Here is a 15,292-nt window from a genome sequence, read left to right as displayed (position 1 = left end):
ACACATCCTAAAGGAAGATAAAAAGAAGTTTATTGAGGAGGTGAGCACCATCTCCTCCCCCTCTACCTGAAGAGAAGCCTCGAAGGGGCTGGCACCGGGCCTCTCGCCATGTTGGGCTCCGTGGGAACAAATGCCCCTTCTGCTTGCAGCAGAAGGCATCACACCACCTTGTTGATGATGACACCCAGTTCTTCAATCTCACACTGGACTTCATCGCCTTTCTGCAACAGAGTGGGCCATGAGGCTGTCAGGCCTGAGGTGTGGCATGCACATGTCTGCACATAGTCTGAGCCAACACCACCAGGCCTCTGCCTTTCCTCACTCAGCCAACCTACCTTGAGGAAGACAGGAGGCTTCCTGAACACACCCACACCTGGGGGCGTCCCGGTCAGGATGATGTCCCCTGGGTAAAGAGTAACGAACCTAGAGGCAGAAGGGCCAGGTGAGGTCAGGGGCTGGGGTGCCACAGCCTGGCATGGGGGGTAAAGCCCCCAGGTGGTGGTTGGGGCCAGGCTCCACCCCACTTACTGGGAGACCCAGGTTATCAGCTCTTCTGTCTTAAACACCATCTGGTTGGTATTGCTGCTCTGCATCACTTCCCCATTCACTCGGCAGCAGATCTTTAGGTTGTGTGGGTCTGAAACGCAAAAATGACATATTTGGGATTCTCCCTTCCGACCCCCAACCCCCTCCTGACAACCAGGAAACGAAAGCACAGGGTGGCCTTATAACTTGCCAGGAAGAGGCTTGTCTGCTGGGCTCCCCACCCTGGAGTCTGTGTGGACTCTGGCCTGCCCAGGCCTCCCTGTGCCCACCACCCAGCAGAGCGCCCACCAGTGGTCACTGGGTGGGTTAATGAGGGGGTGTTCCAGACTTCAGGGGCTGAGAACAGTGGCTGGGTTTTGCCTTAAAAAACAGATTCTATCTGCAGCAGAGGCTGACGGGGTGATATAAAGCCACAGGGTAAGAGCCTGAGCAGTAGTGAAGACTCCTGCACCTGACGGCTGACCCGTAAATGTGTCCTGGGTAACCAGCACTTTCGTCCTAACTTCCTGGTGTTTCACACATTCACAAGCGCGCCCCCAGGAGCACAGTGTACTTTCACTGATGACTGACTGCCCAGGGCGCCGTGAGGCTGAATTACACAGACAACGCCTTCCCCGGGGCTGTGCTGTCCTCTTCACCCCCGTCTTTTCTCCAGGCACCCACTGTGCCCTTGCTGCTTGTAGCTGCTGCCACCAGGCTACACAGTGGCTGGGTGAGGCCCTGGGGGTTAGCTCCCATCTCCTTCACTAAAAGGGCCGGGGACTCAGGAACAGCTGTTCTCTGTGATCCTCCAAGGCCATCTCTGCTTCCTTCCAATGTAAGGACTCTCCCAGATGGTGGCAGCCAGAGGAAGCCTGACCCAGCCGTCAGGAGAGAGCCCTCCCCTGTAATTCACGTCCTGAGTGCAGTCACCGCCTCTGCTGCTGTAGGCCTCTACAGTGGGGACGGGGAGGGAGGCCGGTGGAGAGATCTGCTCTAATCCAACCGTCAACGAAAGGGCAGCTGGGGACGGGCCCTCGGCGGGCCACGCCCCTCACTCCCCTACTGGAAAGTGGCTTCGCTGACATATCTATGCAGGAGGAAGGAGAGGAGCTGCCCAGCGGGCCGTCAGAGACCTACCTGCCACGCTGTCCTTGGTCACCAAGGCAGGGCCCAGAGGGCAGAAGGTGTCAAAGGTTTTCCCCAGCAACCACTGCTTTCCATTGCGTCCCATCTGCCAGTCACGGGCACTCACGTCGTGTGCCACAGTGAAGCCAGCCACATGGGCCATGGCATCTGTAGCCTGTTGGGGGCAGGGGATTTGGCCAGATTGGAGGTTAGCTCATGGTGACACCAAGCCCTATCACAAAGGGTCTCAAAGCCTTGATCCCATGTTAGTGGCTGGAGGTAGCCAGAGGTGGTGGTGGGTGAGGGGCAAGGCAGTGTCAGGAGCGGGTAGATGCCAACCACTTCACAGTGCCAGGATAGCCGGCCCTCTCTCCCTCACCTTGATGTGCTTGCCTCTCTTTCCGATGACCACGGCCAGCTCCACTTCCCAGTCCACCTCCTGTGGGGCGGGAAAGGGGCGGTAAGCTGCCTGGCTCCGGGCCCCGGTACTCCGCTAAGGGGCTCCTGCCACGGGGCCAGGCCTCCGAACGGTGGGGTGGCTGCCGGCCCGCGTGTGGAAGACCACAGCCCTAGGGGAGGGCCCGCAGGGGAGGTGTTGCGTGTGGACCGTAGCCTCGGGGCAGTGGAGGCAGCACCGCTGCAGGCAGGCAGAGTGGCTCCAGTGACTGCAGAGGAGCAATCTGGTGGGGGTGGGGGGTTTACCAAAATCACTCTTGATACTTCCAAAAAAGGATAAATACCGAGTAACAATAGCGAACCCTACTTGTTTGCCAGACACTATTCTAAGTGCTTTAATGCACTAACTCACTCAAATAAGATCAACATGCCAAAATAAATGTGGGCCAAAGGTTGAATAAGCAGTTTACAAAAATAAATACACAGGGCCACAAAAAGGAAAACATGCTCAGCCCGTTCCATAATCAGCAAAGCGCAAATATATAGTAGATACAAGTTAGCCATGCAAACTGACTTTTCTAATAGTAACAACCGTGAACACAAAAAAGAACTGGATTCCTCGGGAAACGGCCAAGTCCATGTTGGTGATGAGAGTACGAGACAAGCCTGGAACTGCTTCGCCGTAGGAAGGAAGTGCTCAGAAAGTGCTGTGGGTGGGGGCCATCCGAAAGCTGCCCCCTGACCAAACAGATCCTCTGAGTATCAGAAAGAATGTCCATGATGGACTATGGACTATGACATATTGGATAAAAGTAAAAGTCAGGAATTTACAGTGATAACGGGACAGGGGTAAAACAAAGAGCCAAGCAGTGTTTCTCCACAGAATACCAGCTAATAAAAGTAGAAGGCATGACAGAAAGAAAAAGTCACCTTTTTCTAACCCTTACTGCAGTAATGGATTCAGGGAAGGGTGACCAGATGATCCCTGGAAGAGAACTTGTGGGGCAAATAAGATAGTCACGTGGCTTCAGTGACTCTTCTGCAGACTGTTTACCAGTTACCACAGTGAAAGGCACCTTACCATGGAGAGGTCACGTGAGCATCAAGGAAACTAGGCGATCAAACTTCAGGACCACCCGACACTGGACGTGATGCAAGCACGCGCCTGCTGCCTCAGCAATGTCGGTGTCCTGCCCCATCCCCCGCTCTCAGACTGAAACCTAAACCCCAGTGTGAGGGCATGAGGTGTGAGGGCACGAGAGGTGCTTAGGTGACGAGGGCAGAGCCCCCATGAGGAAAGCGGTGTTAGCTCACTTCCACAACCCAAGACACGGTGAAGAGACACTCACCTGTGGACAGAAAGGGGGCCCTCACCAGGCACATAATCTGTTGGTGCCCTGATCTTGGACTTCCCAGCCTCCAGAATTTCAAGAACTCAAGTGTTGTTTTATAAGTCACCCATTCTACAGTATTTTGTTACAGCAGCCTGAACAGATTAAGCTGTGTAGAACTCTACAAAAATGTTTAACCTGAATCTAATCATGACGAACTGACCAGACAAATCCAGAGTGTGAGACACGCTATGAGACAATGTGCCTGATTTCTTCAAAAAGTCTGTCATGAAAGGTAAAAAAGGGTAGGGAGAAAAACTGCTGAGATCAGGGGTCAGCAAGCTGAGGCCCACAGGCCAAATCCTTGCTTGTCTGCTGTCTCTGTTCCTGTAAATGACGTTTTCCTGGACACAGCCATGTTCCTCCACGGACCAGCCGGGCTGCTTCCACACAGCAGCGGCCAAGCTGAGCTGCCACTACAGACACTGCTGGGCGCTCAGAGCCGAGCACTCACTATTAACTGGCCCTCTGAGAAAAAGTCTGTGAATCCCTGTTCTAGACAAAAGGCACTAAGAGATACAACCAAAAACAATGTGTGACCCTGACTGATCCTGGACCAACTCCAAAAATCAAAACGGGACCCAAGTTAAAAGTCACCTTTGGAGGCAACGGGTAATATTCCCAGTTGGACTATGTATTAGATATGGTTAATATTAACTTTCTTAGCTGTGGTAATGGTATTGTGGTCATGTAGGACACTGTCCTTATTCCCAGGAGACGTATGCTGAAGTTTCTATGAGTGAACTTTCTTTTTTGCTGACAAAGCAACAGACTTCACTGGGAAGGGGCGCCTGGGTGGAGAGCAGGAGGGTAAGGAAACCAGGGGCAGGACTGCTCTGCTACATGACTTGCAATTATGAGTGAACCGGCTCAACGTCTACAATTTACTTTGTAAAATTCTTTCTACTAACCCCCCTTTAAACAGTGTGTGTGGCTGTGGGGCAGGAGGGAAGGAAAGCAGCAGAGAAGCGGGAAAGCAGGGCGGGGAGGCAGAGAGAGAAAAGCAAAGACGGCAAAATGCACGTGGTGACTCCAGGTCAAGACTCTGGGCAGTCGCTGCGTGTTTTCCCCCCAACTTTTCTATAATTTTCAAAGTATTTCTAAACTAAAAATTTTAAAGTACTAGTACGGGTACATACACTGCTGGTTGATATGTAAACTGCTTTTGCAGCCGAAGGTCACTCTGGCTAATTTTTGAAACCCTGCCTATACTCTGACAAAGACACTCACATTCTAAGAGTTAATTTAAAGGAAATAACCACACATTGATGGATGTGCAAAGTCTCTTCTATAATGATATTCACTGCAACATTATAAAAGCTAAAAACTGGAAACAACCTATTTAGCAATATGAGGACTATTGAATGAATTATCGCCACTGACACAAGAGAAAACTAAGCAGTGACCTAAAAACCATTGGGGAGAATATTTAATGGCATGAAAAATGTCCTTGATGGGGAACTTAAGTAAATGGTAGGCATATGCACAGTATAAAGAGACAGAAACAGAAAAACCCTGGGGATTATGAGTGGAATAATAAAGGGAAGTGATACAAATGAACTTAATTACAAAACAGAGACTCACTGGCTAGAATGAACTGACGGTTGCTGGGACGGGGGGAAGGGATGGTTAGGGAGTTCAGGATGAACATGTACACACTGCTGTATTTAAGATGGATATACACACTGCTGTATTTAAGATGGATAACCACCAAGGTCAGACCTTTTGTACAGCACAGGGAACTCTGCCCAATGTCATGTGAGCCTGGATGGGAGGGGCGTTTGCAGGAGAATGGACACGCGTATGTGTACGGCTGAGTCCCTCTGCTGCTCACCTGAAACCATCACAACATGGTTAATTGGCTTATTCCCCCAAAACATAAGTTCAAAAGGAAAAAAAATTCTGGGAAGATATGTAGTAAAACAAATGTTGCAAGCCCGGCACAGTGGGGACATGTGTAGCTTTTCATTTTTTTATGTATTTATGTAATTTTGAAAATTATGAAATTTATAATTTCTTTACATATTTTATTTTCTATAAAGCAAGTATATTACTTTTATAATCAAACAGGAAAACAATTAATGTCTTTTTCTCCCCCAGGAGCTGTCTTGTCACTGTATAACACCCTGGTGTTTCTGTTTAATGCGCTACTGAGCAGCAGGTGGTTCCCTCAGGCTGGACGCTGAGCACCTGTGATGGCCCCAGGGACTCGGGGTGGGGGACTGGAGGGCGGGCACCCACCTGGCTCTCGGGCGGAAGGATGATGTTGTCATAGGGCCCCACAATGGCGCTGGCGAACTTGCTGAAGATGATGGGCTCCTTGGGCACAGGCACGTTCTGTTCTCTGCAGTGGTCCGCATAGTTCATGCCCACACACACCACCTTGTCTGGCCGAGTGACTGGGGCCAGGAACGTCACCTCTGACCGTGGGAGGACTGGCAACGGGGTGGCCAGTGCTCTGCAAAGACCAGAACAGGAGAGAGGGGTTTGCTGGGGAGATCCTGCAGCTGCTACCAAGCTCTGCTTTTTAAAACATACTTTCCAGATCAACCATCAGAGTCAGCACTGAAAATCAAGCCCAGCTATTGCCCCTTGATATGAGAGCTCTGCTGATGCTCATCCAGTGTTGATTTCTGATCCCCCATGAGGTAATACGGGCTTTCGCAGGTGGCTCAGTGGTAAAGAATCCACCTGCCAACGCAGGAGACGAGGGTTCAATCCCTGGGTTGGGAAGATGCCCTGGAGAAGGAAATGGCAACCCACTCCGGTATTCTTGCCTGGAGAGTCCCATGGACAGAGAGGCCTGGTGAGCTACAGTCTGTGGGGTCGCAAAGAGTCTGATACTACTTAGCGACTAAATAACAACATAATACAGAATTACATAATAATTTCCATGTAAGTGAATTCAAAGGGTGCAAATGGGGGTAAGGGAAAGCTCTGTCTTCCGCCCCTTCTCCTAGTCACCCCACTCCCTCCCCATAGACAAGTGCTGTGTCCTGTATGGATCTTCACAGTCACTCTGTGTATACTCTTCTCCCATCTTTTTTACGCCAATGACAGCATGTTATATACATCTTTTAAAAAATATGTATTTTAGAGATCTTACCATATAAAGTCTACTAGCTTCCTCTTTTTTGTACAGTTGTATATTACTGCACAGTAGATACACCCAATTCTCTAATAAAGGACAGGGAAGGAGTTTCTAATCTTGCAAGAATATGAAAGTAGGGGGAAAATACTGTTACCAACACTGTGTGCTGTCAAACATCCGTATTTATATCAGCTTAACAGGCGAAAATGACATCTCAGAGTGTTTTTAGCTTTTTAACTTAATTTTTAATTTCCTGTGTGTCAGCGTCTTTAGACCAGATCCCATAGGGCTCCTGGGTTCAGGGAGGCACCTACCTAATCCAACTCAAACCCAAGAACTGTCTTTAAGAACATCTTTTCAGTCCTCTTAGGGCCCCAGGTCCCAACCCCTCCAGCAAGCAGGCCTTAGCCCCCTCGGGAAGGCAGTGGGGCAGAGTAGAATCCTGCCCCCTCACCAAGTATGTGGCCTTGGGAAGCCCAGTCATTCTCCCTGGGGCCCCTGTAAACTGAGGCTATTGACACACAAGACTCCTAAGGCTCTTTGCTAAGAGAGAGGAAGCCAGCATTACCCTGATTCTTTGCAAAAGAATTACCCAGGTTCTGTTTCCCAGGGCGGGGACGGGGTGGTGAGGAGCGAGGGAGAATGGGCCAGCTAAGGCAGGGTCGTGCTGCCTGCTGACTTACCTTCTCACCACTGACAGAGTGGCTTCTCCCTGCTCCAGGAACTCCACCATCGTCTTGGGCAGTGTGGGCTCAAAGGCGTTGAGGTCGATGACACCCCCACCATTCCCTGACTCCAGGCCCAGGTGGGGTCCCGCTAGGTGGGGTGCCTGGAACTGCACCAATCTCATATCTCTGGAGGGCTGAAAGGGCCACCTCTGCGCCTGCAGCACAGTTGTGAGCAACCTCCTGCCACTGGACCCCAGCATCAGCTCCTATGGGGAGAAAGTGGGTCCCGAGGACAGAGGGCCTGAGACCATCGCTGGGGCTCCCAAAGCTCCTCAAGCTGCAGCCCAAGGCTTTTCGCCCCATCAGCTTTTCCCGGCACACGGCATGGGAAGTGGTCCAGATTTTAAGTTATTTCACCGTGTATTGCTCACCATGTATTGGTCATGTTTTGCTCAATTCTGGGCCTGTAATGAAACGCTGAGACAGTGAAGGACCAGGAAGCCTGGCGTGCTGCAGTTCATGGGGTCTCAGAGAGTCAGGCACGACTTAGCAACTGATCAACAGCAATGAAACACTTCTAGAGAGGCAACTCCTGCATGCCAGCCACTAAGCCAGGTCCCCAGGATTCCAGTCTTCCTTCACCCAGTGCCCCTCACAGCTTAGGCTGTACCTGGGACCGCTGAGGCAAACCATGCAGGTCAGACGCGCTCAGCCCTGCCATCCTGCCTGCAGGGAAGGCTGATGTTAGCAACTGATGTGGTCAAGTAGGATTCAGCAATTGAGACCACTTCTGGGAAGACTGCGGAAAAGGCAATGGCACCCCACTCCAGTACTTTTGCCTGGAAAATCCCATGGACAGAGAAGCCTGGTAGGCTGCAGTCCATGGGGTAGCTAGAGTCGGACACGACTGAGCAACTTCACTTTCATGCATTAGCAAAGGAAATGGCAACCCACTCCAGTGTTCTTGCCTGGAGAATCCCAGGGATGGGGGAGCCTGGTGGGCTGCCGTCTATGGGGTCGAACAGAGTCAGACACGACTGAAGCGACTTAGCAGCAGCAGCTGGGAAGATTGAGGGCCCTGCCTTTGTCGAGTTTCTTGAGGAAGTGTGGGCTAGGCTAAAATGAATAGGTCTAGGAATTCATTAAAGGGGGGCCCACCATGAGCAAGAGACCGCAGGTGAAACAGGCTCCACTCAAAGACAAGCTGACAGAAGCAATTTTTTTTTAATGTCAATTTGATCCTGTTACCCTCCTATTTGGGCTTCCCAGATGGTGCTATGGTAAAGAATCCGCCTGCCAATGCAGAGATGCAAGAGACACAGGTTTGATTCCTGAGTCAGGAAAATCCCCTAGAGTAGGAAATGGCAACCCGCTTCAGTATTCTTGCCTGGGAAATCCCATGGCCAGAGGAGCCTGGCAGGCTACAGTCCATGGGGTCGCAATGAGTTGGATATGACTGAGCAAATAAGCACGCATGCATGGGGGAGAGTACAGGCTGCCTGGGGAGAGGCTGCAGGCAGAGTTCAGGGGCCAAGCCTGACAGGGGCCCTCTCCTCTCTGGGTCCCTGGGCCATGACTGTCTCTTTCACTACTGGGTGCGTGATGCCTAGTACTGTGCCTGCCATGCAGCAGGCTCTCAGCTAGTCTCAGCTGAAAGAAGGAATGTCGGAGCAGGGGCTTGACTTTTCACTCCTTGGGAAAGCTTCGTGATTATCCATTTCAGGAGGAGGTGCCATCCCTCCTCAAATCACTGAGAAAGTATCAACAAGGCTCAGGTCCCATCTTGAGTTCTAGGCTCCACTCAAAGACAAAACCCATTCTCTTCTTTTTTTGTTTCTAAGTCTGGCCTCTGTTCCCAAAGTCCCTCCTCTTCATGGCTCCTTGCTTTCAAAAGCAGCCCTTTATGCTTGGGCTTCCCAGGTGGTGACCAGGTAAAGAACCTGCCTGCCAATGCAGGGAATGGAAGAGACATGGGTTCAATCCCTGGGTCAGGAAAATACCCTGGAGGGGGGCATGGCATGGTGGTGACCCGGTAAAGAACCTGCCTGCCAATGCAGGGAATGTAGGATACATGGGTTCAATCCCTGGGTCAGGAAAATACCCTGGAGGGGGACATGGCATGGTGGTGACCCGGTAAAGAACCTGTCTGCAAATGCAGGGGAAGAAAGAGACATGGGTTCAATACCTGAGTCACCAAGATCTCCTGGAGGAAGGCATGGCAACCCACTCTAGTATTCTTGCCTGGAGAATCCTATGGACAGAGGAGCCTGGTGGGCTACAGCCCATGGGGTCACAAAGAGTCAGATACAACTGAAGAGACTTAGCATGCATTATGCACAGGCACTTGGAGGTAATCCCGGACTCCTGGTTCTCTGATGATTCTGTCTGCCTTGATAAGTTAGAGACTGATTAGATCCAGGTCACTTGTTCTGATTGCTCACTGTGCTGGCTGATGAGTTTAGCCAGAAAACCAGGAGTTTAAAACCTCCTACCCTCCTACCTTACACAAGCACCAACCATGCCACGGGCAAGGGCTGTTCAAGCTAGTGTTAGCACTCAGATACTTCACACACTAAGATTAAACCGATCCCACTGAATGCCAGGTCTTACCTTAAGTGCTTTACCTGCAATGTCTGATTTAATTCTCCTGACAACTGTGGAAGGCAGGGTCTGTTGGTCTCATTTCACAGATAAAAAATCTACAGTAAAGTGCTGGGACTTGAATCCAGGTCCAGGTGACACTGGAGTTCTTGATTTGGGTTAACGTGTCCTCGTGGTGTTAAGCACGGGACACTTTAGCCCAGGGGTATTGATGAGAAATAGGAACCTCCAACAGGAGATCGGGAGGCTCAGGGACGCCCTGCAAGCCTTCAGCCATGCTCCGGGAAATTTGATCTGCTGGCTACTGCCTCGGGGAGAGGGCTTGTCACCTGCTCTCCCAGATAACCACAGGCTGACCTTCCCACGCGACAGACCCTTGCAGGTTCTCATTTCGTTCTATAGCAATCCCTCCAGGCAGAGAGCCTCATTTCACAGAAGGGGCGTTGAGGCTTAAGGTGAAGTCACCAGCCAAGGTACCAGAAAGTGGCCCCGCTGCTTCTGTGGCAATCAGTGAGCCACAGTGCCTGAGCTCAATCCAGCTCCGTAAAAGGGTCCTTAAGCAAAAAGGCTGGGACCTGGGGCGTCATAAGCCTGCGAGACAAAGGTTTGCGCCCGGGATCGCGTGCTACTATTCACTCGTCTGGGCCCCTGCGTGGGTCTCCCAGTTTCCCTGTATGCCTAGCTCAGTGGGCGCTCAGAAAGGCCCGCCCACCCCACCAGAGTGCTCGGAGAGGCGGGGCAGCAGCGTTCAGTCCTGCCCATCCCGGGAGGCCGGGAGGGAGGCTGAGGCCCAGCGTGCCCCGCCATCCGGCCCAGATCTAACCTACCTGGAGCCCTGCGCTGTCGGGATAGGACTCGCGGGCCCGAGACCACGACCACCCGGCGCCTGAGCGCAGGTACTGAGCTCGTGAGACAGCTACCAGCCTAGAGTTCTAACAAGGGGGTGAGCCGAGGGGCTCCCCTAAATAAGACGTCAGCGGAGGCGGGCGCGCTCTCGTGGCGTCACGGGGACAACGGCCAATAGCAGGGCGTCTAGTTCGATGCCGGAAGCACGTTGCTGAGGGGGCGGGCCCAGCGCTGACCGGTAGGTGGTCTCTTACTAGATTCTGCAGGCCTGCTGGCGCAGACTCTATACGCCCGGCGCTACGTTCCCGGAGGCACTGGCTCTCGGGACGCCCTGCGCTTGCAGGAACCTGAAAGTGGGTGCTTCCTGAAATTTTGCGCCCTGGGCCCGCCTGAGGCCCTGCATCTGGACCAGCCCTGCTCTGATCTTTGAGCAAAACGCGGTGGAGACCAAATTATGGCGGGCTGGTTGACAAAGACAAGCCTTCCGATTGTGCAAGATCAGTGAAGAGAGGAGGGATGTTTGTACCCATTTCACATCTGGGCAACCTGAGGCCGGAAGTGTTTTACTCAAGATGTCATATTGACCCCAAGTGCAGCCTTTTACATCTTTTTACAGCCCTGTCTTCATATGGGCTGCACACAGGGTAGTGGGAGGCATAACCTCCATTATTAGAAAACAGGTATTCTAGTGGAGAGGTGGTTTAATTAAACAAACAATCTTACTTTCCAGGCCTCTGGCATATGGAGACATAGGAGAGGGTCTGGGCTAGAGTCCCGGCACTTAATCAAGGAGCCATCACGGGCTTTATTTGCCCTAGGAAGGAGTTTGACCCTTATCTAATCTCATAGGAGGCCACTGGAATGTCCTCAGAGGGAGTGGGTTGCATTTGAGAAGTTTTGTTCAGGCCACTCCTGAACAAGGAAAGGTGTCTGGGTAAGAGTGATGCAGCCGAGAACAGTGGTGGCTTGGTGTGCGGCAGAGATAGTGAAAGTTCTGAGATGTTGAGAAGGCAGAACTGACAGCCCTCAATGATGACAGGAGGTGGGATTAAAGGGGAAAGAAGTGTAAGGCTGACTCCTAGGTCTCTGGCCTGGTAGATGGCAGTGCCATTCACCAAGACACGGGTTCCAGGGAAGCAATGTGTCTGGGGAGAGGATGGTGAGCTCAGTTTTGGGTGGGTTGTATTTAATGTGTCTGTCTGTGGGGTCTCACAGAGTTGGACATGACTGAAGCGACTTAGCAGCAGCAGCAGCAGCAGGGTATTAAAGGGGGTCTGGAGCTTCAGCTTTTGTCTGGCTTGAAGATGCAGGTCAGCATGCATGCATGCTAAGTCACTTCAGTCGTGTCCGACTCTGTGCGACCCCATGGACAGCAGCCCATATAAATGGAACATGGTGAGTAAGTGTCATGGGTGGGGGGTGGGGGTGTCATGGGTGGGGGGTGGGGGTGGGGGGATGTGCTAAAGAGAACCTAGCATAACCCCCAGTCAGGAGACCCACCATGTAAGGATGAGCCAGAGAGATGGAACGGAAACAGTGAGACATGGGAACTCGTAACTTCAAAAGTTAAGTAGAAAAAGGGAAGATTAAAAAAAAGACTCAAACCAAACTTCTACTAATGTAAACTGCAATGTCTGAGATGACAAATACCCTACAAGGCAGAGTCAACGTTGCAGAAAAGAAGATTGGTGAATTTGAAAACAGCACTAGCTTTTGGGCTGGTGCCTCCATCTTCTGGTAATTCGCCAAAATGACCAACACAAAGGGGACGAGGAGAAACTAATGTTCTAGGCCTTTTAGAAAACACGGCCACATGCATGTGAATCTACAAGAAAGGAAAGGGCACTGCTCAAAAAGGGAAGCCCCCGACTACGCCCACAGCAGAACTGAGTCTGCAGTGTATCCCTGCATGCTGCCAGCATTGTAGGAAACAAACAAAGGCAAGATTCTTGCCAAGAAAATTAATGTACATATTGAGGATGTTCAGCACTCTAGGAGCTGAGATAGCTTCCTGAAAAACGTATGAAGGAAAAAAATAGAGGCACAAAGTCAGTGGGACTTCCCTGGCAGTTCACTATTTAAAACTCTGCTCTTCTACTGCAGAGGGTTTGATTCTTGGTTGAGTAATGAAAATCCTGCATGCTGCCCGATGCAACCAAAAAATATTAAAATTATTTTTTAAAATATGCCAGCAGATCTTAGGTCTAGTGAGGTGTGTTTTTTTTTTTTTTTTTTTTTAAGACCATTAGGAAAGACCATTTCTCTGGGAGAAATCCAAACAGCTTAATATATGTGTAATTGGACCCAAAGTAGAGGAGAGGGAAGGGGGAACAGAAAGAAAATATTTGAAGACGTAATGACCAAGACTTTTCTAAACGTGATGAAAACTGTAAACCCACTATACAAGAACTCAACAACCCTCAAACACAAGACACACGAGGAAAATGACGTCATGGCAGAGCATAAGCAAGTTAGTCCATATTAGTGAGAAACAGAAAAATTGAAAAATTGAAAAAAATTTTCTAGACATAGAAGTCTAGAAAAATGGAGAAGCATTTGTCTTTATTCCTCCTGCTAAGTACAACTAAAAACCTACACAAAGCAATCATAAGACTCTGAAAAAAGATGAGCAGGCAGGCTGGCACGGGGTCTGCAGAGCCATGAGGTGATACAGCAGTGAATTCTCTGGGCTGTTTTTTCTCGTATATCCATACTTGGAGCTGAAAAAGCTGGCAACTGGAAATGCCAACCGGTGCGGACACAAAAAGCCCCAAGAAAATCCTGCTCTCTTTAGTCAAAGGACCCGGAAAGGGACAGTCTTGCAAAACAGAAAATTTAGACAATAACTGTTGTGGTCCCATGCTCACTAGCACAGGCGGAGTAGGAAGCCTGGATTTTCACCCTTGCCAGCCTGTAATGAAGTGCCTCAGCCCTTCCCCCATGTCAGAGTGGTGAGCAGGGTGGGTCAGAGAAGGGCAGGTGGGGAGCCTGAACTGTCCTCCCTGCTGGGTAGTAACAAGGTCACCCTCCACAGTGGAGGCCATGTGAGGAGCTGGAGTTCCCGCTATAACAACGATCCTTGGGTGTCATGGAGGCTGACTTAATGAAAATGAAAAATAACATATCAAAATTTGTGGGACTCTGCTAAGACAGTATTCGGAAGGAAATGTATAACTCTAAATTCTTATTTTAGAAAAGAAAATTCTCAAACCAGTAAGCTTAGCTCCTCCTGGGGGTATGTGTTAAGCCTCTTTAGCCATGTCTGACTCTTTGTGACCCCGTGGACTGTAGCCCACCAGACTTCTCTGTCCTTGGAATTCTCCAGGCAAGAATACTGGGGTGGGTTGCCATGTCCTTCTCCAGGGGATCTTCCAAACCCAGGGATCGAACCTAGGTCTCCCACATTGCAGGTGGATTCTTTACCATCTGAGCCACAAGGGAAGCCCATTTGCCATGACTAAATGGGCCTTATCCAAGAATGCAAAGCTAATTCAATAACCTTGGTAAAAGTTTCATAGACATTCCACCAAACGCATAATAAAAGAAAAGAAAAAGATCGATGAAATGGGCTTAAAAGCTTCTGCTCTGCAAAAGGATGCTATAAGTATGAAAGAACAAGCAACCAATTGGGAAAAAAGATTTGCAAACTACATATCTGACAAAGAACTCAGACCTAGGATATACAAAGAATGCTCAAAAGTCAACAGAGAGAGGCCTCCCTAGTGGTCCAGTCGTTAAGAATCAACTTGGCAATATAAAGGACACAGGTTTGACCCCTGGTTCAGGAAGCACCCACATGCCACGGCGTGTGCCACAGCTACTGAGGCTGAGCTCTAGAGCTTGTGAGCCTCAACTGCTGAGCCTGTGTGCTGCAACCACTGAAGCCCACGGGCCTAGAGCCTGTGGTCGGCAGCAAGAGAAGTCACTGCAGGGACTTGCACGCCACAAGGAAGGGTAGCCCCTGCTCGCTGCAGCGAGAGAGAGTCCATGTGCAGCGATGGAGGCCCAGCCCAGCTAAAAAGTAAACTACATGTATTTAAAAAAAGATCTAAAAAGAAATCAACAGAGAAGAAGGCCGATATAAGTAGAACATGAGTAAATGACATGAAGAGATGTCTCACTGAAGCAGCTATCCGATGGCACATGATCACGTGAAACACGTCTGGCATCGCAGGAGGTTCCGGGATTCACACTGAGACCAGAATGCGACATCACTGCAAAATTATTAGAGCCGCTAAAATAAAAAATAGTGACGATCTCACAAGCTGGAGAGGATGTAGATAACTGGATCTCTTGTACATTGTTGGCGGGAATGTAAAATGTCAGAGCCAGTCTAGAAAATTGTTTGACTATTTCTTAAAAAAACTAGAGAGGCACCTATGGTGTAGCCCAGCAACTGTACTGTGGGCCTTATGCCTGTACATGGTTATTCATGGAAGTGGTATTTGTAGCAGCTGAAAGCATGGAAACAAACAAAATGCTTCACAGTGGGTCAGACACAATGTGGTACATCCATGTGGAATCCCATATCTCAATAAAAAGGAGGTCTTTATTTATCAATGTATGTGCATTGCTTTTATAGGGCTTCCCAGGTGGCTCAGTGGTAAAAAAGAATCTGCCGGCCAGTGCAGGAGACACAGGAGACC

General features: G+C 50.2%; 1 protein-coding gene across 1 annotated transcript; it reads right to left on the bottom strand.

Moving 5' to 3' along the window:
- Nucleotides 1-8: 8 nt before the first annotated feature.
- On the bottom strand, nt 9-10,811 carry LOC133256673 (fumarylacetoacetate hydrolase domain-containing protein 2). Its single transcript, XM_061431493.1, has 8 exons — nt 10,628-10,811; nt 7,215-7,465; nt 5,682-5,898; nt 2,033-2,092; nt 1,666-1,828; nt 529-637; nt 336-423; nt 9-221 (listed from the first exon to the last, which is right to left on the bottom strand). Exons 2-8 carry the CDS (start codon nt 7,457-7,459, stop codon nt 159-161), a joined length of 945 nt encoding a protein of 314 aa, XP_061287477.1. The 5' UTR covers nt 7,460-7,465; nt 10,628-10,811; the 3' UTR covers nt 9-158.
- Between the last annotated feature and the right edge of the window lie 4,481 nt (nt 10,812-15,292).

The sequence above is a fragment of the Bos javanicus genome, chromosome 11, assembly GCF_032452875.1.
Source record: "Bos javanicus breed banteng chromosome 11, ARS-OSU_banteng_1.0, whole genome shotgun sequence".
Classification (NCBI taxonomy): Eukaryota; Metazoa; Chordata; class Mammalia; order Artiodactyla; family Bovidae; genus Bos; species Bos javanicus.
This window is presented reverse-complemented; position numbering and strand designations above follow the sequence as displayed.

What these genes read in the sequence shown, in the direction of transcription:
- LOC133256673 (XM_061431493.1), bottom strand. Translation starts at nt 7,459, where the DNA reads ATGCTGGGGTCCAGTGGCAGGAGGTTGCTCACAACTGTGCTGCAGGCG. An exon ending in ACTCTGTCAGTGGTGAGAAG is followed by an intron (nt 5,899 to 7,214) that starts GTAAGTCAGCAG and finishes TGGTCTTTGCAG; the next exon opens with AGCACTGGCCACCCCGTTGC. An exon ending in AGAGAGGCAAGCACATCAAG is followed by an intron (nt 1,829 to 2,032) that starts GTGAGGGAGAGA and finishes TGCCCCCAACAG; the next exon opens with GCTACAGATGCCATGGCCCA.